This window comes from Littorina saxatilis, unplaced genomic scaffold, assembly GCF_037325665.1.
Source record: "Littorina saxatilis isolate snail1 unplaced genomic scaffold, US_GU_Lsax_2.0 scaffold_338, whole genome shotgun sequence".
NCBI lineage: Eukaryota > Metazoa > Mollusca > Gastropoda > Littorinimorpha > Littorinidae > Littorina > Littorina saxatilis.
The window spans coordinates 79,708-103,607 of NW_027129678.1; the positions used below are offsets into that span (position 1 = coordinate 79,708).

The 23,900-nt window shown below is 45.5% G+C and overlaps 1 protein-coding gene across 2 annotated transcripts in view; it reads left to right on the plus strand.

Annotated features, from left to right (window-relative positions):
• Positions 1–522: 522 nt before the first annotated feature.
• LOC138957903 (uncharacterized) overlaps positions 523–23,900 on the plus strand; it is a 31,037-nt gene continuing 7,659 nt past the window's right edge. The window contains exons 1-6 of one of the 2 annotated variants that reach the window (XM_070328939.1): positions 523–1,170; positions 1,567–1,744; positions 5,528–5,621; positions 5,830–5,963; positions 18,094–18,196; positions 18,635–18,924. In XM_070328939.1, the coding sequence (XP_070185040.1) occupies positions 1,575–1,744; positions 5,528–5,621; positions 5,830–5,963; positions 18,094–18,196; positions 18,635–18,889 (756 nt within the window). In that variant the 5' untranslated portion in view covers positions 523–1,170; positions 1,567–1,574 and the 3' untranslated portion in view covers positions 18,890–18,924. Of the gene's footprint in view, positions 1,171–1,338; positions 1,745–5,527; positions 5,622–5,829; positions 5,964–18,093; positions 18,197–18,634; positions 18,925–23,900 lie in introns of those variants that run through there. The other variant, XM_070328940.1, reaches the window with a different exon arrangement.

The window sequence follows — 23,900 nt, forward strand, 5'->3', positions numbered from 1 at the left end:
GTGTTAAGTCCCAACATCTGATTGATCAAAGAAATGTGTTGAGTATTCTTTCTTTTCAAGTTAAAAAAAAACCTGTAGTTTTGCTCGTTTTAAGCGTTCAGCATAGCGGAAATATCTACAGCTAACAAAAACCTTCCTCTTCGTGAGATGTGAACCTCAAAATCATTGACAGCGAGGGTTGCAAACATTAATCCTACACATAATCGTGTCCGCAAACATTCTAATATTTATGCAGTGTTCGAGAAACGAGTAACCAAATGTTTTATGTATTTTACTCATAAAACTTGAAATAATTCAAAAGAAAATCATCAACTGGTCAGTCGTGCAAGTATTGAACACTTTTGTTGCGATGACAAAGTAATGTGAAATTAAGAGATGAGAAGAAATTATAAAGACGTATCGCTGTATTTCTACCTATATAAGTGAGTGCTAGCGTGTGTGCGTGTGCCAGCGTGTGTGTGAGCGAGAGAGAGAGAGAGAGAGAGAGAGAGAGAGAGAGAGAGAGAGAGAGAGAGAGAGAGAGAGAGTGAGAGAGAGAGAGAGTGAGAGACAAGACAAGACAAGACAAGACAAGACAAAATATGTGTTATCGGGGATAAGCAAGGATATATGCTTTTTTTACATCCAGCCTTCGTCCTTGATAGGGTCGACTAAAACAGAAAAATATAATCAAAGAACTATCAGAGCGAGGGATCGAGGGAATGATTGAGTGCGTAATTCTGGTCAACAAAACACCAGGCACAATTACTACATTATTGACTCAGTGTATCCCTAGGTATCTCTATGTACAACTTCAGATGGAATAACAAAATCATAATCACTAGGTTTGCAGCTTATATACATGATATAACTGATATCAATACTTTAGCCTACTGACAACGGGTACACATTCACCCACGGGTACAGGCCTCGATTAGCCCGCCGTACCCGATTAGCGCACCTATTTTCATCATTACAGACATAATATACTGATACGATGGATTGACCAGAAAGTGACTCTAGTATAGTTATCAGTATATGACTCTTGTTATCAGTAAGATGTTGAGTTAGGTGTGTACTCATTGTTTATACCAGATCGGTTTTTCAGAACAGTCGCAGGTCATTTTTGCCTTGGCTGTCCGTCTGTTAACAGTGTACGACTAAACGGGTATCTCTTTGCAACTCTACCTGGTAAGCTATAACTGTGACATGTCATTCTGTGTAAATGTGACGCACATGAGCAAATTTTTTCAATTCCTTCCTATTGAATATTAATTGTGGGTTTTTGGGTTTTTTTGGTGTGTGGTTTTTTTTTTTTTTTTTTTTTTTTGGGGGGGGGGGTTGCTGAGACCCTAGTTGATTGGATGATTTGTTTGTTTTGTTTATTTGCTTGCTTTTCGTTTTGTTTTTTGTTTGTTTGTATTTTGCTGTTGTTTGTTTCTTTGCAAATCCTAGTAGGGTGTTCATATTCTTTGCTTGATCATGAAATTATTATAATTAGTTTTCAAACGTTGAATCTGATGATCTCTTGTCAGTTTTCACCGACAATTGAAAACAGAAATCGTTGACACCTCTTATATGATTCAGCGAAAAAAATGGCGTCGCGCTACATTGTGTACGTGCTGGCGGTGTGCGCCACGTTGCTATGGAAACCAGCCATGCTCCAAGATACCACGCTGTGTAGCAGTTCGTCCCCTTGTGTGTTCGACTGTGGGGAAACCACTCTTGACCTGGTACCGCTTTCTAGAGACGACGAGCAACCCTTGTGAGTGTGTGTGTGTGTGTGTGTGTGTGTGTGTGGAATAAGCTTGTGTGTGTGTGTGTGTGTGTATCATGAGTTTGTGTGTGTGTGTGTGTGTGTATGACGGTTTGTGTGTGTGTGTGTGTGTGTGTGTGTGTGTGTGTGTGAGTGATTGTGTGTGTTTTCACTGACAGTGCAGAATGTAGGAATTCGGCTCCCCAGCTTTGCAGATTTGTTACAGTGTGGAGAAAAGTGCAGTAGGCTACACATACGTTTGGTTTGATATCCGTCATTTCCCCTATAAGAGTCTTGCAACAGTACAAAAGGGCATCCAGTACAAATCGCCAGTGCGTAAATAGGTCACTTTAACCCGACAACTTGTGTGCACACCAGAATTGGGTTTTTCCTCTTTCTCTTAGCAAAACTTTGGTACCGAGCTAGTTAATTACTTTCACATGATTGTGTTGCTGAGGCGAGCTTGGCTGGCCCTGGGAAGCCGAGCTGACCACAGAGGGGCCTTTGTTCTAGTCCCCCCTCCCCCTCTCGCAGCTGGACTTTACCCCCCCCCCCCCCCCCCCCTGTAGCTGTAGGAAATGATCCGACTTGGAGATTTTAGGATCTTCTTTGCCCTGCCTTTTCTTGTAATGTTTTAATTACATCGTTTTTGATACAACAAATAACGTCCCTTTTTGTTTTAGGATCATCTTTGTTAAGTTTTATAGTCAGTTTTTACGAAGGTTTGGCGAAGAGGGGCGTGTTCTTTTTACCCTCTCTTTCCAACCCCTTCTTTAGTTTGTTTATTGCTAGGCTTGACACTTTCCTACTGCTATGCTCACAAACGCATACTCTCTCTCTCCCTCTCTCTCTCTCTCTCTATTTTATTTTGCCATTCTTTTTCTCGGTATCCCTTTCATTCGTATATTCAATACATGTATTCATTTATTTAGTAGAATGTAGGCGCTATGTTAATCATATATATATGGCTAAGACGAATGTACAAAGACGATTGAGACTGGTGTATGCAGACGATTTTTGTTATGGCAATGGCCGTTGGTGCTTGGAGCACGAGTTGTTTTTGCGGGTCAGTTTTATGGGCATGGATTTGCCGTTTGATATGAACGTCTAGCGGACGTTTTGTGTGTTAGAGAAGAAGCATTTTTGTGTGAACATAATTGCTCAGTCTTTGAGAGACAGAGTGTAATTGGAAGTTTTGCAGTTCGTCTGCGTTTTTGTCTACCTACAAGTGTTTGGTATCTACAGATACGTTGTAAGGTTTGTCGTTTAAGGACATATGTTTGTACAGCATTTTTCATGTGGATTTTCTTAATAGAAGAGCTTTTGTGTATATTTGAGGAATTTAACTTCAGTTGGTAAGGAGGCTGGCAGCCCTCCACCTCCCCTTCCTTTTGCTCCCGCGCTGCCAGAGCGAGATTCTCATTGGCCTCGCTAGGGTGACGCGGGAGGAAGCACCGTTAGTTATAAAAGCCGATGTCCTTATGAGGTCGGGAGACGTATGAGAGAGTAGGGTGCCTAGTAAGTGCCCGAAGCATGCGTCTCTTCTGTTTTAGAGTCAGGGTCATCAAAACTACCACTCAGTGGGGAGAGATACACTGAGTTGGGCAAAAGGTGCAGGAACCTATGCCATCTGCTCGGTGCCTCTCCCCGAGAGATACACTCAGTTGGGCAAAAGGTGCAGGAACCTATGCCATCTGCTCGGTGCCTCTCCCCGAAAGATACATTGAGTTGGGCAAAAGGTGCGGGAACCTATGCCATCTGCTCGACAGTGTCTTTCAGGAGTTGCGTGTGGTTTTGTGCCTTGGTGCTTGACCACGTCCTCAAATCGCAGCTCCAGTCCCAACCAGCAATAGTGAACAGTGCGCGCTGTTTGCTCGGTTACCACAAGGCTTATTAGAGTAGTGCGTGCTACTCTACCGTTACCAACAAGCAGTGATCGAGTGGCGTCACTCGATTTTGTCCAGGCCCCGAACCCCTGCCCGATTTTTCATCCAGATTAGGACTTAGCTTTTGTTTTCAAAGAGTCAGTTGAGTCGCCAGGGTACCTACGGGTCATGCCCGATTTTTCAGCAGTTTAGGGATTTAGATTATATTTGTTAGTATAGAAGAGGAAGACTGTTTTAGAGCCAACCTAGACTCTTTATAGATATATTTTCTATGGAAGAACTCACGTAGCCCATGTATGTTTTACTAGATGATTACCCGCTTCGCCGGGTACCGGCTTCACCGGGAAGAAGTAGAGCCGAACACCAGGCTGCGCCTGGGACCCGGCATTGCCACACGGAGAAAGGGAGATAATCGCGGCTAGGGTGAATCGCGAGACAGAGACAGACAGCGTGGCGGTTCATCACAATCATCTTTGCAGGATTGAGAATTTTAGAGCTTATTTCTTAGCCCTATATTATCTGTTGTGGCTTCTCAAATGCCAGAACATACAGACAGAAAATCGTTTATTTAACGTCACTCTGTAAAAACATTGGCGACATTTGTCTTAGATTAAGAACACACACAGGCACGCACACAAACTTTCCCTTTATGTACAGTGGTTCACCACCCTCCCGCCCCCCGCACAGACAGACAAAAGCCGCTAGACCACATCACAAACAGAACTCTACAATACACAGGTTTTTGCCCACACACACACACAAACACACACACACACAGAGAAGCCGTATATATATATGTATATCTATATCTATAAATATATAGAGATAGGTGAGAGTGTATTTTTCGCGTGGCTATAAATTGATTCGACCTTTTCACTTTGACAGTAAGAACAACTTACGGGTGCAAGGGAAGCGTTCTGGACAGCGCAGTGACATTCTAAAAATAGTAACTTAGAAACGAGAATATGGATTGAAGCCACACGAAGGAAGGGAGATACACGCAAAACACTGGAGAAGATAAGGAAGAGTTACTTGTAACAAAAACCAAAATCGGTTCAGCGCTGCGCGCTGAGAGCACGTGTTGAAATATCTCATCGATGATATTGTGTCCGGGGTGTAGCTGAATACGGTGTCCAAATTTGAAAAAGATCCACCGAGAACTTTGGCTTTGGTGTGTCGGTATGGGGGCCCGGGTAGCTCAGGTGGAACCAAAATCGGTTCAGCGCTGCGCGCTGAGAGCACGTGTTGAAATATCTCATCGACCAGATTTTGTGCAGGGTGTATCTGAATATGGACACCAAATTTGAAGCAGATCCATCGATAACAAACACATACACACACACACACATACACACACACACACACACACACACAGACACAAGTCGTTATATATATATAGATGATTGTTGTTTTGGTCTGAATACAATTTGTAATCTTACTACACTCTTGTTGGTTTTACATTTTGTTGTCAGAAGTATTTTGTTCGTCTGTTCGTCTGGTGCGTGTGGTTTGAATGCCATCCTGACAAATGCCTTTTAAAACCACATGCACGGTAACATCTTAGGCGCAGACACAGACAGTTAGTATTCCCGTGAAGCTACCACCGCTCGGCTTTACAACAGCATCATCACATTCCTTGGGCAAAAGCCTCGCAGCAGCTAAACTATATATATCACTTGTCTACATGATGCTTTAAACTGAACTGGGCGCATCGAAAAGCGGACGCTCAGGGAGAAGCCCTAATTACTTGCTCTCTGCTGTCCTGTTCCTGCCGTTTGCCAGCTACTACCGTTGCACGTGTGCGTGCGTGCGTGCGTGTGTGTGTGAGTGTGTTTGTGTGTTTACCTGCACAGTGTTTTCAAGTCAGCGGATTTTACCTCACTCTCTCCCTAAACCTTTCCCTCAGTTTTCCAGATTTGCCCGACCGAGAAGGAGCTTTCCAGTTTTCCTTCAGCCCATGTTCCAGTTTTTCTGAGGGTTCCGGTTGTGCCAACACTTCAGTGAGTGCACTCGTTTGCTTTTTGCTCACATTTTTATTTTCCAAAAAAGTGCGCCTAAAGCCTGTCCTAAACCGGGCCAAGTCGACTTCACGAAGTATACTTCGCGAAGCTGGCGGCATGGTTTTTTTAATTGTAATTGTTCTTGTTGTTGTTGAAATTGTATCAATTCATGACTAATCTGTTTTCGCCCTACATCTGACGCCGACAGGTGTGTCAGATCGATCCACTGGATGCAAACAACACAGTGGATGTTGGCAGCACTGCCTCTGTCGCACTGACACAAAATCCACAAACCAACGCCGCTGTTCTGACTTACACGTCTACTCAGGGTGGAGTAAAAAGGTGAGATAAACGGTCGTGTTCTGCGGGTAAAAAATGTTTCTGTAATTTGTTCATCCCTCTTGGCCCGGTGTCACGAACTGAAACCTCTGCTGAACAATCCATCTCATTGCGGTCAATGCGCATGCGCCAATCTTGGACTTAAAAAAATGCGACCCTTTGATCGAACGAACCATGGGTTTAAGGTTAGGGTTAGGATTAGGGTTAGGATTAGGGTAAGGGTTAAGGTAAGGGTTAGGTTAGGGTTAGGTTGTTCACGACCTGATTAATCTCCCCATGTTAGCGCATGCGCATTGACCGCAATGATAAGGATTGTTCAGGCAGAGTTTTCAGTTCGTGACACCGGTAAAGGTTGAAAATCTTCGCTTAGGGGGTTACTTTGCCTTGCCTTGCTTCCGACACAGCTTAACTGACTGACTGCCTGAATGAATGATTGATTGAATGACTGACTGACTGCCTGAATGAATGATTGATTGAATGACTGACTGCCTGCCTGAATGAATGATTGATTGAATGACTGACTGACTGCCTGAATGATTGATTGAATGACTGACTGACTGCCTGAATGAATGATTGATTGAATGACTGACTGAATGAATGAATGATTGATTGAATGACTGACGGACTGCCTGAATGAATGATTGATTGAATGACTGACTGACTGCCTGAATGAATGATTGATTGAATGACTGACTGCCTGAATGAATGATTAATTGAATGACTTACTGCCTGAATGAATGATTGATTGAATGACTGACTGACTGCCTGAATGAATGATTGATTGAATGACTAACTGCCTGAATGAATGATTGATAGAATGACTGACTGACTGAATGATTGATTGATTGAATGACTGACTGCCTGAATGAATGATTGATTGAATGACTGACTGACTGCCTGAATGAATGATTGATTGAATGACTGACTGCCTGCCTGAATGAATGATTGATTGAATGACTGACTGACTGCCTGAATGAATGATTGATTGAATGACTGACTGCCTGCCTGAATGAATGATTGATTGAATGACTGACTGCCTGAATGAATGATTGATTGAATGACTGACTGCCTGAATGAATGATTGATTGAATGACTGACTGACTGCCTGAATGAATGATTGATTGAATGACTGACTGACTGTCTGAATGCATGATTGATTGAATGACTGACTGACTGCCTGAATGAAGGATTGATTGAATGACTGACTGCCTGAATGAATGATTGATTGAATGACTGACTGACTGACTGAATGATTGATTGATTGAATGACTGACTGACTGCCTGAATGAATGATTGATTGAATGACTGACCAACTTACTGGCCAAAGTAAGTAAAAGGGTCGTTACACCGGGAACGGATTATCAATACAGGGATAGATGGGAATGACTGCCATGTTAGTGCATGAAATGCAAGTTGATGTATTCGAAGACGGTGCGATAGTGGTAGTGTGGAGGTGTCTGAATTTCATTTTTTTCTCAATCAAAAAATGAAGGCAAGAAAGCGCTCTACAGAAAGACAGCTGCTAGTGGGAGCTACGCAGAACCATGCAGCCTGCCGGGCTGAGGTCGGATTGGTCGTATCAATCAAACCGACCCCACGACTGGCTCTCATCCAGTGGGGTTCTTTCTCGTGTACATCAGCCATGAGACATCCAGTAGAGTAGTACTGAAAGACTGGTGCACATCAGCCATGATACATCCAGTAGAGTAGTACTGAAAGACTGGTGCACATCACCCATGATACATCCAGTAGGGTACTGAAAGACTCAGTGGTGCACATCAGCCATGATACATCCAGTAGAGTAGTACTGAAAGACTGGTGCACATCAGCCATGATACATCCAGTAGGGTACTGAAAGACTGGTGCACATCAGTCATGATACATCCAGTAGAGTACTGAAAGACTGGTGCACATCAGCCATGATACATCCAGTAGGGTACTGAAAGACTGGTGCACATCAGCCATGATACATCCAGTAGGGTACTGAAAGACTGGTTGTTAGGAAACGCTACCGTTGCTGAGCTTTGGTTCAGTTTTGTGTGTTGCATGTAGTTGACTTATTTGTACTTTGTGGGAAAGTACCGATATTATATTTTGTAAACACAATATTTATGCTTGGACGAGAATGCAGGTGAACTTTCTAGTCCTGTCAAAACAAGTTGTTTACCATGCTGTTTTAGTCGTGAGTTCGTGGCGTTCGTTCGGATTAAGTGCGTCGGCGCTTTTTGATGTACGTCATAGAGAATGTCGCTAGTTTAGTCCATGCACGGCTCGTATAATGTAGTTGTATCGTGTTCGGTCTGGAATATTCTCGAGATTGAGTATTTACTATATATGCCAGCGCGATTTGTATGTAAAAAAAGCTTCTATTCGAGTTCTGCTAGATGTGCAGTTGTATGTATTGAATGCTGAATAAATCCTCGAACTCAATTTGACGAGTTGTTTTCTGCTGCTGCGAAGACGGGCGACGTAGAATAAAAGAACACAACTATACGACATTTGAGAAACTTGTGGCAATTTCAAGTGTCGTGTAACACTGGTGCACATCAGTCATGATACATCCAGTAGAGTACTGAAAGACTGGTACACATCAGCCATGATACATCCTGTAGGGTACTGAAAGACTGGTACACGTCAGCCATGATACATCCTGTAGGGTACTGAAAGACTGGGACACATCAGCCATGATACATCCTGTAGGGTACTGAAAGACTGGGACACATCAGCCATGATACATCCTGTAGGGTACTGAAAGACTGGTGCACATCAGCCATGATACACCCTGTGTCACGTAGTGGTGGCAAGTGTTTGACGACTGTTGTCCTTGGTGGCAATGTTGCGTTATTTTTGGCGCGATGTATCATTGTGTGTTTGTTGATGGGTGCATTCCGTGCGATTTCCCTTTGCCAGTTGCTATAACACTGTCAGCGAATTATGCACGCTTAGATGGCGTATCTCGTGCGCTAGCTGCGGACCTCGCGTTGCAGCATTTTTGCGCAGGCCTTGGGTTCTGTCTCGTGCGTATGAGTACGACAGAACTGCGAGAGTTCACGCGTTGGATGGCAGAGAAGCTGGACAGAGTCTGGACTGTGTGGCGGTGTTGGGGGTTTGTTGGCAACTACCAAGAGCCGCTGGGGTAATTGTGTGTTGGAATGTGTCTTGTTTCGTTTGTTTATTGGTTGTAATTATTGTCGTCTACTGTGGTGTCGTTGTCTCAGTTGTCGTGTGAAATTTTGTGTGAACTAACACTAGTTGACAGTTGTCAGTGGACAGAACGATTAGTGGTCAAGGTGACGTTTAAACCAAGTTCAAAACAACTCCAGCTTTTGCTTTGTTTGACGACTGTTATTTTATCAAGGGACGTTAACGTGTATTACAATCAAGAATGCCAAGCCTGGGCTGCTTTCCGTTCTTTGGAAATTGATTATAGCATTCATGGCTATTGTAAAGATTTATGGTTGTTGTAAGTATTGTTGCCGGGTGATTGACAGTTCGCAAGACAATATTTCCTGGGGGTAATATTATTGTACACACCTAGGGCTGGGGGCAGTGGGGGAAAGGATATGTTTCGCCGACTCTGGGACTCATTGGTTATCGAATGTGTTGCAGCTTCTTTTCTTCTTGATTTTCTTCATCAACCCACCTGTTGCCTCGACCTTGTCACCGGTGTTGTCACCGTGGCAGTATCCTGCAGCGCTACTGTGTCCCACTCTCAGCTTGGGATGTCCGCCCGCCTTCGGAGCTTGATTTGTGCACCGTCGAGGCCGGGTGGGTTCGCCTCCACCGTGCTTCGTCTCCACCGCCGTCCGTCCTCGTTGTCGCCGGCGCTGATGGTGGTGACGTAGGGGGCTCCAACTACGCTCTCGCATGAACTGACGCCGAGACCCTGGCTCCTCACCTTCAGGAAGCCCGCGCTGCATGAGCCGAGCTTCAAGTTACCCCGTCGACACTTCCGGGAAGGACCAGCTTACCTGCTTAATTGCAGGCAGTCTATCGTCGACGTGACGTCACCGTCAAGGAACACTTATCTTCGCCGACGGTGTCAGTCATTTTTTTTTGTGTTTACCCCACAGAGAGAAAAAACTTGTAAACATCGAGACAACGCAGGCTCGTCTCATTAACTCTTGATCTTCGGGAGGAGTCCCAAGATATGCATCAGGGAGTAGTCCCTAGACTTTCTTTGAATATTTGTTTCCTGCGTTTTCCCTATTAAATGTACAGGGTCAGTCTTTGTTCTCTTAAATCTTCAATTAATTTTTCCTGTTTCTTGTGAATTTCATGAACGATTACTGTGGCGAAGACCCTTGAATTATTATTGATCGCAATCTATCGCAGGTCCTTTTTCCCGTGTGTTTGATTGCCTAAGGCTGCAGCCGGACGTCTGCCTTGCCTTGTTTATACTTGTATATTGTCGTGATCTAGCACAGGGGTGCTGAGTAACTATTCCCATTAACCCTTACTAACCGCTTAATAGTTGAGTGCGTGTGCATGTGTTATAAGTGTGCTCGAAGTTGGAAACAGAGTGAATACAAATGTGAATAATAACTTGGAAAAGGATGCAAAACGGGCTTGGTTATTTCTTTATTAACGCCAACAACGCAAGTAACTTACATTTCACGTCTTGACGTGACATATTTGGTGGAGATGCAGGGTATAAAACACGGTTGACATATAAAGCTAACTTATACTTGTTTTTTTTTATAAGTTCATAAGTTGTTAACCCTCTGTTTTACTTGTTCCCGTCCCTATTTGTTCACTTGTGTGGTATATAGCCTTGTCCTCTGTTGTGGGTGTGGGTGGGCTTCCAACACATGGTTGGCTCATCGGGTTTGGCTAGTTTTCAACAACAACAACCCCATGACTCAGTTTCCGAGCTATTTCATCTTTGCGATTTGATTCACACTCGTTCTTCGTTTCGGGGTTCGGTCTTGTTTTCATGATGTCATGCACAGACGATGTCTAAGGACTCGTCTCCAAGGAAATTACGTTCTTTACCACGTGTTGATTATTCTGAACAAACAGTCACTGACGACGATAATTCTTCTTCCTCTGACGTAGTTGATACTTCGGAGTATTCGCTTTCTGATACCTCTTTTGTTGCCGCTCCTGCTCCTCCGCTGGCTGCTACTCCCTCAGGTAATCCTTCTGCCACCATGGACTACCTTCAGTTAGGTAAGGAGGCCGGTCTTACCGGGCGTGATTTGTTGGATTTTGTGATTGAGGCCGGAGAGAGGAACCGTAACTTAGAACTTGAGGAGAGGAAGTGGGACTTAGAAGTTGAGGAGAGGAAACGCCGACTCGCCATGGAAGAAGAAAGCCACTCATACGCTTTAGCCAACCCGGAAGAAGCGCATGCTCACCAGGTTGCTTTGGCTGCCGCCTCAATCACGTCCAAGAAATCAGACATTGGCATTATTGCCGACAAAATTCGGTTGCCTTATTTGGACGATAAGGATGATGTGGATACGTACCTGGCCAAGTTTGAGCGTATTGCTACGCAGATGAAGTGGGAGGTTTCGACTTGGGCCCTCAGGTTGAGTGGTCACCTCAAGGGCAAAGCTGCCGAGGTTTATACGAAGTTGCCAGTTGAAATAGCTGATGACTATGATGTTTTAAAGGGTGCTCTTTTGAAAGCTTTCCATTGCACGGCAAAGACGTACAGAGAGAAGTTCCGCGCTGCCAAGCGTGTTGGTCCCGAGAAATACGAGCAGTTGTTGGAGCGCAGCAAGATGTATTTGGACCGTTGGCTTGATCTTGCCAAAGGCAATCGTGATTTTGACAGCCTCTATGACCTCATTCGTCTTGAGCAGTTTATCAACGGTCTGCCCGCTGATGTCAAAGCATTTGTGAAGGAGCGGTCACCCGGATCGGCTGACGCTGCTGCTGCCGCTGCCCAAGCTTATTCGGAAGCCCACGAGCCGGATTGCAAAAACCCGTTCTCTCGTCGTCAGGCCGAGTCAGTCAGTGCCGTACGTAATTCCGGTGCCAAGAAGAAGCAGAGACAGCGTCGCCAGGCTGCCAAATCTGAGGAGAGGGTGAGTCAGGTCAGTTCTCCTGCCTCTCAGGCTAGTTCTGAATCGGTGGCCAACACTAATGCGCCGCCCAGGAAAAAGAAACACTGTAATTATTGTAATCGGGAAGGCCACGAGGCTGATTATTGCCTCAAGCGTGCTCGTGACGTCATAGCTCGCGAAAAGTCGTCGGTTACCGTTTTTAAGGGAGTGAATGCCACTCCCGGTTCCGGGCAGTCGTCCGCGATTTTTGGATGTGTTCATGTGATCTCCGCTGACGGTTCTGTGCCAAAGTTGCGTTCTCGGTTGTGTCCAGATTGTCAGGCTGCTACCGCAGGCGACAACTACATGGTCAGGGTAAAAATTTGTGGCATTGAGACCGAGGCTCTCCGAGACACAGGTTCCAACATATCGCTGGCTCGGCATGATATCGTCCCTAAATCATGTTTCACAGGCAAGACCCGCGATCTCACCGGTGCGTTCGGCCCGGATAGTCGCGTCGCTCAGATTGCCCACGTGGATGTAGAGACACCTTATTACTCCGGAGTTATCGAGATCAATGTCGTGAATGATCTCAACACTTCTGTTCTCATCGGGAATCACTTCACTCTTCCCTCCGGTGTGGTTGTCGAAGTCCCGACTTACGGCCCGCGCGATTCGTGTGCCGCTGTGACTCGTGCTCAGGCTAAGAAGGACGCCCGCGGCGATCTTCCCCTCGATCCTAAATCACAAGGTCTTCAGAAGACTAGGCAAGAACTGATTGATGCCCAGGAATCTGACTCTTCTCTCAAACGGATGCGTGATTTGGCTCGCGACCAGCACCCGTGGTCCTCCCAGGGTCAAGGCCGTGTGCGGTTCCTGTATCGCGCCAACGTTTTGTACCGCGAGTATTGTGGTTCTGATGGAGTGTTCCACCGCCAAGTTTGCGTTCCTCACACGTTCCGCAGCCAGGTCTTAACTCTAGGCCATTCTTCACCGATGGCCGGCCACCTAGCTGCTAGACGCACGTTGAGCCGGATCTGGTCGGATTTCTATTGGCCGGGCATGTGTGCCGACGTTCGCCGGTTCGTCGCGTCTTGCGACTCGTGTCAGCGTACAGTTCCCCGCGGCAGTTTGCGCAAGGTTGCTCTCTCGAGAAAATGCCGCTGGTGGATGTTCCTTTCGAGCAGGTAGCGATTGACCTCATCGGGCCCATCCATCCTCCGTCCGATCGAGGTCATAGGTTCGTTTTGGTTGCTGTGGACTACGCCACACGCTACCCAGAAGCGGTCCCGCTCAAAAAGATTGATGCCATTACGGTAGCAGAAGCGCTCTGGCAGATGTGCACTCGCGTGGGCGTTCCCAAGAGAATTCTCTCGGACAACGGGTCTCAATTTCGAAGCGAAGTCATGACGGAGTTGTACAAGTTGTTGCAAGTCAACGGGCTCTATACTACCCCTTACCACGCTCAAGGGAACGGGCTTGTAGAGCGTTTTAACGGCACGCTCAAGTCCATGCTCAGGCGTCTGTGCTCCGAACAGCCGAAGGAGTGGGATAGATTTATTCCTGCGGCACTCTTCGCGTACCGTGAGGCACCTCAGGAATCGCTGGGGTTCTCGCCGTTCGAGATGCTGTACGGACGCACTGTTCGTGGTCCCATGCAAATCTTGCGCCAGCTCTGGACGCAGGACGATGTCGACCCCGAGGTCAGGACTACCGGAGAATACATTGTGGATCTTCGGAACAGACTCGAAGCAACTTGCGAGCTTGCGCGCGAGGCTCTGAAGAAGGCCTCAGACCGTCACGCCGCACATTTTGACAAGAAAACCGTTCCGCGTTCGTTTAAGGTTAACGACCAAGTTCTGTTGCTGCTTCCACTTAAGAAAAACAAATTGGAAATCGCGTGGCAGGGACCATACAAAGTGGTTGAACGTTGCGGTCCGTGCGACTATCGTATCCTAGTCGGATCAAAGTTAAGAAGATTTTTCATGCGAATCTCCTGAAAACATGTCGCACGTGCTGAACCCGTGGCACAGGTCAATGTGGTCATCCAAGCTGAGGACGCCTCGGAAGTTGAATATTTCCAGGAAGGTACTGGTGCTCCTTGTCCCTTTCCGTTGATGCCTCTCGTCCAGGAGGAGTTTCCTTCGGATGTCCAGGTGGACAGGAAACTACCCGATCATAAACAAGCGGCACTCCGTGCCATTTGCTCCAGCCACGCACCTCAGTTGACAGATCTCCCGTGCGTCACTTCTCTGGAAGAGTGCGAGGTCGTTCTCTTAGACGATGTTCCGGTGCGCGTCAGGCAATACCCGTTACCCCACGCAACCCTCGACGTCGTGAGGAAGGAGGTGGAAGCTATGCTGGCTCTTGGGGTAATCGAACCCTGTGTATCGCCATACAGCGCGCCGATGGTCCTAGTGCGCAAGAAAAATGGACAAATCCGGTTCTGCTTGGACTACCGCGCCCTCAACCGCGTTGTTCGTTTCGATGCGGAGCCTATGCCTGATACGGACCAACTGTTTTCCAAGTTGAGTCGAGCCAAATATTTCTCGAAACTCGACATGACGAAAGGTTACTGGCAAATCCCGGTGAAGGAATCCGACCGCGACTAAGTTGGCTTTCTCCACTCCGCTGGGGCAGTTCAGGTGGATTACCATGCCCTTTGGTCTCAAGACGGCCGGAGCAGTATTCTCGCGGATGATGAGACGCCTTCTCGTTCCTCTCCAACGTGAGGATGTGGTCAATTTCATTGACGACGTACTGATAGCCAACGAGGACTGGAACACCCATCTTGGGGCGCTGAATGCGGTCTTTGACAGGATGGCGGAAGTCAGCCTCGCTGCGCGTCCCAAGAAATGTTTCCTCGGATTTCAGGAAGTGGGATTTTTGGGATATCATGTTGGATTCGGCTGCCTGCGCCCGGAACTTGATAAGACAGAGAAATTCTGTGAGCTGTCGCGTCCGACTACCAAGACTGGAGTTCGTCGGTTCCTTGGGATGGTCGGGTTTTACCGTCGCTTCGTGCCCCACTTTGCTGAAATTGCCCTCCCTCTGACGGATCTCACAAAGGGCAAGAGGACCGGGTCGATCTCTTGGTCGCCCGACTGTGAACACTCTTTCGGTGCGCTGCGCGATGCCCTCACCAGACGGCCAGTGTTGAAGTTGCCCGACGTGTCCTTACCCTTCAGACTGCGGACTGACGCGTCGGATCGTGGCCTCGGTGCCGTTCTGCTGCAAGACGGAGTCGATGGCGAGCAGCCCGTCAGTTTTGCGAGCAAGAAGCTTACGCCCGCTGAGCTCAACTACGCGACGATCGAGAAAGAGTGCCTCGCTATCGTCTGGGGTATTCGGCGATTTGAGCCGTACCTGTTCGGGCACCACTTCATCGTCCAGACCGACCATCAGCCGCTCCAGTATCTGCAGCAGGCTCGTCCTCTTAGTGGTCGTCTAGCCCGTTGGGCCCTTCAGCTCCAACAATATTCTTTTACGGTCGAATCCATCCCAGGTTCCCACAACGTTGACGCTGATTTCCTCAGCAGGGAGGCGTGTGGGTATTCTTCCCCGTGATGCTCCGGTTCAGTGCAGACATTTTTTTTTTCCCATGTCATACACTCTGGCATAGCCATCTTCTGTGTCACCTGTCACCCGCGGTTTCCTCTGGGATGGGGGTTTGTCACGTAGTGGTGGCAAGTGTTTGACGACTGTTGTCCTTGGTGGCAATGTTGCGTTATTTTCGGCGCGATGTATTATTGTGTGTTTGTTGATGGGTGCATTCCGTGCGATTTCCCTTTGCCAGTTGCTATAACACTGTCAGCGAATTATGCACGCTTAGATGGCGTATCTCGTGCGCTAGCTGCGGACCTCGCGTTGCAGCATTTTTGCGCAGGCCTTGGGTTCTGTTTCGTGCGTATGAGTACGACAGAACTGCGAGAGTTCACGGTTGGATGGCAGAGAAGCTGGACAGAGTCTGGACTGTGTGGCGGTGTTGGGGTTTTGTTGGCAACTACCAAGAGCCGCTGGGGTAATTGTGTGTTGGAATGTGTCTTGTTTCGTTTGTTTATTGGTTGTAATTATTGTCGTCTACTGTGGTGTCGTTGTCTCAGTTGTCGTGTGAAATTTTGTGTGAACTAACACTAGTTGACAGTTGTCAGTGGACAGAACGATTAGTGGTCAAGGTGACGTTTAAACCAAGTTCAAAACAACTCCAGCTTTTGCTTTGTTTGACGACTGTTATTTTATCAAGGGACGTTAACGTGTATTACAATCAAGAATGCCAAGCCTGGGCTGCTTTCCGTTCTTTGGAAATTGATTATAGCATTCATGGCTATTGTAAAGATTTATGGTTGTTGTAAGTATTGTTGCCGGGTGATTGACAGTTCGCAAGACAATATTTCCTGGGGGTAATATTATTGTACACACCTAGGGCTGGGGGCAGTGGGGGAAAGGATATGTTTCGCCGACTCTGGGACTCATTGGTTATCGAATGTGTTGCAGCTTCTTTTCTTCTTGATTTTCTTCTTCAACCCACCTGTTGCCTCGACCTTGTCACCGGTGTTGTCACCGTGGCAGTATCCTGCAGCGCTACTGTGTCCCACTCTCAGCTTGGGATGTCCGCCCGCCTTCGGAGCTTGATTTGTGCACCGTCGAGGCCGGGTGGGTTCGCCTCCACCGTGCTTCGTCTCCACCGCCGTCCGTCCTCGTTGTCGCCGGCGCTGATGGTGGTGACGTAGGGGCTACAACTACGCTCTCGCATGAACTGACGCCGAGACCCTGGTTCCCCACCTTCAGGAAGCCCGCGCTGCATGAGCCGAGCTTCAAGTTACCCCGTCGACACTTCCGGGGAGGACCAGCTTACCTGCTTAATTGCAGGCAGTCTATCGTCGACGTGACGTCACCGTCAAGGAACACTTATCTTCGCCGACAAAGAGCTAAGTCTTCCATCTTTTCCCCTCTCTTGTTCCCGGCCCGACGGTGTCAGTCATTTTTTTGTTTTGTTTACCCCACAGAGAGGAAAAACTTGTAAATATCGAGACAACGCAGGCTCGTCTCAATAACTCTTGATCTTCGGGAGGAGTCCCAAGATATGCATCAGGGAGTAGTCCCTAGACTTTCTTTGAATATTTGTTTCCTGCGTTTTCCCTATTAAATGTACAGGGTCAGTCTTTGTTCTCTTGAATCTTCAATTAATTTTTCCTGTTTCTTGTGAATTTCATGAACGATTACTGTGGCGAAGACCCTTGAATTATTATCGATCGCAATCTATCGCAGGTCCTTTTCCCCGTGTGTTTGATTGCCAAAGGCTGCAGCCGGACGTCTGCCTTGCCTTGTTTATACTTGTATATTGTCGTGATCTAGCACAGGGGTGCTGAGTAACTATTCCCATTAACCCTTACTAACCGCTTAATAGTTGAGTGCGTGTGCATGTGTTATAAGTGTGCTTGAAGTTGGAAACAGAGTGAATACAAATGTGAATAATAACTTGGAAAAGGATGCAAAACGGGCTTGGTTATTTCTTTTATTAACGCCAACAACGCAAGTAACTTACATTTCACGCCTTGACGTGACACCCTGTAGGGTACTGAAAGACTGGTGCACATCAGCTCTGATACATTCTGTAGGGTACTGAAAGACTGGTGCACATCAGCCATGATACATCCAGTAGGGTACTGAAAGACTGGTGCACATCAGCCATGATACATCCAGTAGGGTACTGAAAGACTGGTGCACATCAGCCATGATACATCCAGTAGGGTACTGAAAGACTGGTGCACATCAGCTCTGATACATCCTGTAGGGTACTGAAAGACTGGTGCACATCAGCCATGATACATCCAGTAGGGTACTGAAAGACTGGTGCACATCAGCTCCTGAGACAGTGACAAGTATTTAGTGAACACATGACTTTTAATGTCAGAGCTGATTCAACTTGAAAGCGTTGTTTGTTGTTGTTAATTGTAGAGTACGGACGTGACTTTGCATTATGGGTATTCAATTTAGTCACAACATTTTGGGATCGCGTACGAAACGAAACTTTCTTGAGACGCAACAAAAAATGCCAAACCATTTCTCCACATAAATTTTATATTCATGTATGTGTTTTCTAGAGTAATACGTGGACATGCGCGTTCTGTGGTTTGCAGAACCACGACAGTATCACTGGTGTGTGCCGCCGACGGACCACAAGCGAACGGTACTGGTACTTTGAGTGTCGCTGGTGAAGTACCCCTCAGTTCTCGAAACTACGTGAGTTACTCATTACGAATTGACAAAATATTTGTTTTCTTGTTCGTAAGAAGTACGAGCTTCAATTTCCGTGGACAAACTTTCGCTCTGTTGACAAATATTTGGATGAAAGATTGAATATTTGCTGACGAGTCAGACGGTGTGGGGGTGGGAGGGAGTATTCGGAATAAGGTAGTGTGTGCGTGTGCGTGTGTGTGTGTGTGTGTGTGTGTGTGTGTGTGTGCGCGCGCGCGTGTGTGTGTTTGTGTGTATGTGTGTGTCTCTCTCTGTGTGCGTGTGTCTGCCTGTCCGTGTGTGAGTGTCTGGGTGTGAGTGTGCGTGTATGTGTGCACCCGGCCGTATTAATATGCGTGTGTAACATTGAGAAGAAAAACTGAACCCCAACCTTTTCCTCAACAGTTGCCTGCATATAAAAAGGTTTTCTCTTTGACTTTTCAGTCCATGACCCTGACAAGCCAGTACGCCTGTTTTCACAAATTCAACGGCAACTCAACAACCGAGCCTTCAGTGATCACCACTACCTCAGAAAGCAACGTCACGTCAGAGAATCCGCCCACCACAGAACCGCCAACAAACACTACGTCAAACATCAACGGCACTACGTCAGAGAGTAACGTGACGTCAGAGATTCCTCCCACTACAGAACCGCCAACAAACACTACGTCACAGAGTAACGTACGTCACCATGACTGAGCCAGCCACAAGCCCTGCTGGTTCTGTTTCAACAGGTAGGACGCGGAACTGATTTTTGTGACGTTCTGACAGTGAATGCTGGCATTTCTACGTATATTAAGATTGTACACAGACACAAAGACTTTTTTGACGAAGTCGGGACGAAGTGTCTTCCGATTCCTTTTCCTTGGTGGGTGTCTCTCTTTCTCTGCCCTCCTGTCAGTCTCCAACACACACACACACACACACACACACTCTCTCTCTCTCGGTTTTCCCCACCCACCCCCTCTCTATCTCTGTCGCTCTCTAAAGGCTGTTCTTAACCAGACGAACCTTTGGTTCGCGAACTAGGTTCGTGGGGTTCGGCGAACCTCAAGACTGGTTCGGCGAACTTGTCTTGGTTCTTAACCAGACGAACCTGAGTTTTCGAACTAGGTTTGGGAGGTTCGGCGAACTAGGTTCGGGGTTTGCAAGTCATGTCTTGGGAACCTTGAAGATCGGGCCGAACCTTTGACTCTTCTGCCAAGGAGGAAGACAAATTATTGAAAAACTGAATCTCAATGGCGGACGAAATCACCCAAGTCAAAATTACATTTTCTGAGATTTTGTAAAAACAACGCTTGAACGAAAAGGTAGAATGGTGACTTCCGTTCGATTTCAAGTTAAGCTTTTCACTTTTCCGAGCAAGACAACCGCTGAGAGTGAAAAAACGCCGCTGTTCGACTTCGAAATTTCCAGTCGTAGACGACCTTCACTTCTGCAGCATTGTGTTAGTGCAGGTGAGGCAGTGTGACTCATTTCGCTGAGCTCGTTTTCGTATTGTTGTGCATTAGGATCATCTAGTATGATATGAATAAAAGCAGGAATGACTTCGGCATGTAAACGCATTGATTTTGTCGAAATCAGCACAGCAGTAAGCTAGATTCTTTCTGCTCAATTTGTTTAATTTTTTCTTCAAAAGTTTATGACTTTGATTTTGATTGTTTGTTTATCTCATCGGCACAACATCCATCAGGCAAAATATCAATATGTTGAATGATAACGTTGAGATAAGGAAGTTCACACATTTATCTGCTTGCAACAACAATCGCAAGGACAGATCTATCTGCTTCGTTGACTGCTAGATTTTCATTGAATTTCCCAAGTAATGATGATCTCGTTTTCAATTAGATCTGGACAGTGTTTGTGTTCTTACTCTTAGATTCATGATTGACCATGCAGGCTGATTGAGATCATAACATTGTGTTTGTTTGTGCTGGTGCAATGTGCAGATCAATGGTCCGGACCGCAGGATGACCAAGTGATCAATACAACTTGCGTTCACCACTCAACATTGTCTTCCACCTAACTCAAGGGCAAAAATAAAGGTACATGCTGGTGAAATCATTGTGCAATTTATGTCTGTGAAGATCAAGATAGTTGTTAGCTCTAACTGATCATGCTTATTATTATCAAGTTACATACACACTCCGCCCCAGCACCACCCTAAACCCATAACAACACTCTCCAGTCCAACTACCCCCACCCTTCCGTGCAACATATGTTGCCGTCTGTACCTTGTTTGTGGTTATGGGGAGTGCTCAAATAGTTCCATAACTGTTAATATAAATTAAAAGTACTGAGAGTTTCATTTTCCATTGCTCTTCCCCTTCCTCACGTCACATTACACACTCCCTTTGCCCCATCCCCCACCCCCTCTCTCTTTCTATGCTCTCTTTTTTCATGTACTTCTTCTTCTCTTTCTCTCTCTCTCTACCTGTATAAATCAGCTCTCTGGTTGTTGCTTCTGTAAGTGTAATGTAAAGTTCTACATCTCTGCATTTGTATTGTCATTTTTCAGAATGCCCTTGTAATAACTTCAGCGTCTGCCCATGGAGTCTATATAGGTCAAAGTCTCAAATGTGATGTGATCAAGAGGATGCCGCAATGATCCAGGTAATATTGCAAATACTCAAACTGATCTAAAAGCAGAAGCATAACGTGATCCACAAACATTTCTGCTTAAACATTACAGGGTTACAGTACACCCAGAAAAACAGCTGGATGTTAGTGCATAATTATCTGCAAGTGCAAGCAACATCGACCCTCTCCCCCTGCTCTTTTTCCATCAGCAAGAGCAACATTTATTTTCATGTACAACTTTTCTAGTGCCTCATGTTGTATAACTGTTGATATTTAAATGAAGCAAGTGTTTGTTTTCAATGGCACTGCATTTCCCATGTACACACACACACACACACACACACACACACATTCGCATTGTCTCTGCCTGTCTGTGTCTGTCTGTCTCTCTCTCTGTCTCTGTCTCTCTCTGTCTCTGTCTCTCTCTGTCTCTGTCTCTCTCTCTCTGTTTTTACATCAGTAATTTTGATCACTTGCACTTCACTGGGATTTAGTTACTGAATCAGTCATTCAGTGAGAGTGTTATGTAGAGTAAGAGTATTAAGTCTGCTGCTGCTGCTGCTGTTGTTCTTACTCATTACTGTTTCTCCTCTCTGCATAATTCTTGTTCTCCCTTAAAATGCTGGTTTTTTTTTCATCATTACAGTATCTGTCCATTGAGTCTGCGTCTGAGCTAGCTGTGATGGGACCAAAAAGATTCCAGAATGAAAGAGGTAACTTTTACTGATCTTTATTTAGTTAATGGAGAAGTTGGTTCACATAATGCATTACAGAGTTGCTGCCTTTTTAGATATATTAAACATTGTACCAGTCATTACATGATCAAACTGTGTTAGCCACCCCACCTTCCCCGGTTCCCAGCTATCCTTCTATCCCCGCCTCTAAACCCCCACCCCAATCCTTCCATCTCAATCAATCAATCAATCAATCAATGAGTCTTATATCGCGCATATTCCGTGGGTACAGTTCTAGGCGCTCTGCAGTGATGCCGTGTGAAGTGAAATTTTATACGGCCAGTAGATTGCAGCCATTTCGGCGCATATTTACCTTTCACGGCCTATTATTCCAAGTCACACGGGTATAGGTAGACAATTATTAACTGTGCCTAAGCAATTTTGCCAGGAAAGACCCTTTTGTCAATCGTGGGATCTTTAACGTGCACACCCAATGTAGTGTACACGGGGGGAGGTTCGGACACCGAAGAGAGTCTGCACACAAAGTTGACTCTGTGAAATAAATTTCCGCCGAACCTGGGATCGAACTCACGCTGACAGCGGCCAACTGAATACAAATCCAGCGCGCTACCAACTGAGCTATATCCCCCTATATCTCCCCCAAATCAAATTTACTGACACAACACTGATTTTCATTTTACCTTATTTAAGTGTTCTTTGAATAAAATTATATAGCCTGTTGCTGCTGCAAATGTTGTTGTGACTGTTCTTCCTCAGTGTATATTTTTTTCGTTTCCTCAGAATGCAGTTCTCCCATGCACCACAGCGTCTATCAATGGAGTCTACAATATTGTCTGGGATGTGATTTGAGCAAGAGCATGTCAGAATGATCAAGGTAACTTTTTAAACACACAGAACTGATCAAACTGTAGAATTCAAGTACACAATTTCAGATGTTTTCAAATGCATAACATACTGCAACAGTCAGGGTCTTTCTCCACATAAAGAGTGTGAGGTTTTCTTGGTAAAATTGCGATTTTTGTCGCTATGCGCAGAGTGCGACCTTTTTATTTGATTTTTGTACTATAAAGGCAGATATTCAAATAAAAGAAAGTCTTGCATGGGGAGGAAGGAATATGCATGAGGCTTTTGACAAGACAAACTGTCCTTATTAGAGCCTAAACATACGTTCCTTACCGTTAGAACCAAAATGTCAGACATCATAGATGCTCCAATTAAACAAAAGAAGGGCATCCTTTTACTTAAACATAATTATACACTGTACCGCACATTAATAACCTGGTTGTGTTCTGTGGCAGTGCATAGTGGGAACCTTTTTGCTTAATGAATTTCACATGTGTCTGTAACTTGAATCTCCACCAAAAGAAGCTGGACGTAAAAAGGGGTGTCTAAAAAAAAGCGCCCTATTTCCTTTTTGATCTCTTTTTTTTTCTCGCAGTTGTCTTGCTCGGAAAAGTGAAAAGTTTAACTTGAAATCGAACGGAAGTCACCATTCTACCTTTTCGTTTGGGCGTTGTTTTTATAATTTGGATCACTTGCACTTCACTGGGATTTAGTTACTGAATCAGTCATTCAGTGATAGTGTTATGTGGAATAAGAGTATTGACGTATGCTGCTGCTGCTGCTGTTGTTCTTACTCATTACTGTTTTTCCTCTCTGCATAACTCTTGTTCTCCCTTAAAATGCTGGGTTTTTTTTTTCATCACTACAGTATCTGTCCATTGAGTCTGAGCTGTGATGGGACCAAAAAGATTCCAGAATGAAAGAGGTAACTTTTTAAACTGATCTTTATTTAGTTTATGGAGAAGTTGGTTCACATAATGCATTAGTTACAGAGTTGCTGCCCCTTTAGATAAATTAAACATTGTACCAGTCATTACATCTAAATGGCCATGCTGAATGATCAAACTGTGTTAGCCACCCCACCTTCTACGGTTCCTAGCTATCCTTCTATCGCCGCCTCTAACCCCCCACCCCAATCCTCCCATCTCCCCCAAATCAAATTTACTGACAACACTGATTTTCCTTTTACCTTATTTAAGTGTTCTTTGAATACAATTATATAGCTGAGCTCGTTTTCGTATTGTTGTGCATTAGGATCATCTAGAATGATATGAATAAAAGCAGGAATGACTTCGGCATGTAAATGCATTGATTTTGTCTAAATCAGCACAGCAGTAAGCTAGATCTTTCTGCTCAATTTGTTTGATTTTTTTCTTCAAAAGTTTACTACTACTAAAATACTACTTTGATTTTGATTGTTTGTTTATCTCATCGGCACAAAAATCCATCAGGCAAAGTATCAATATGTTGAATGATAACGTTGAGATAAGGAAGTTCACACATTTATCTGCTTGCAACAACAATCGCAAGGACAAATCTATCTGCTTCATTGACTGCTAGATTTTCATTGAATTTCCCAAGTGATGATCTCG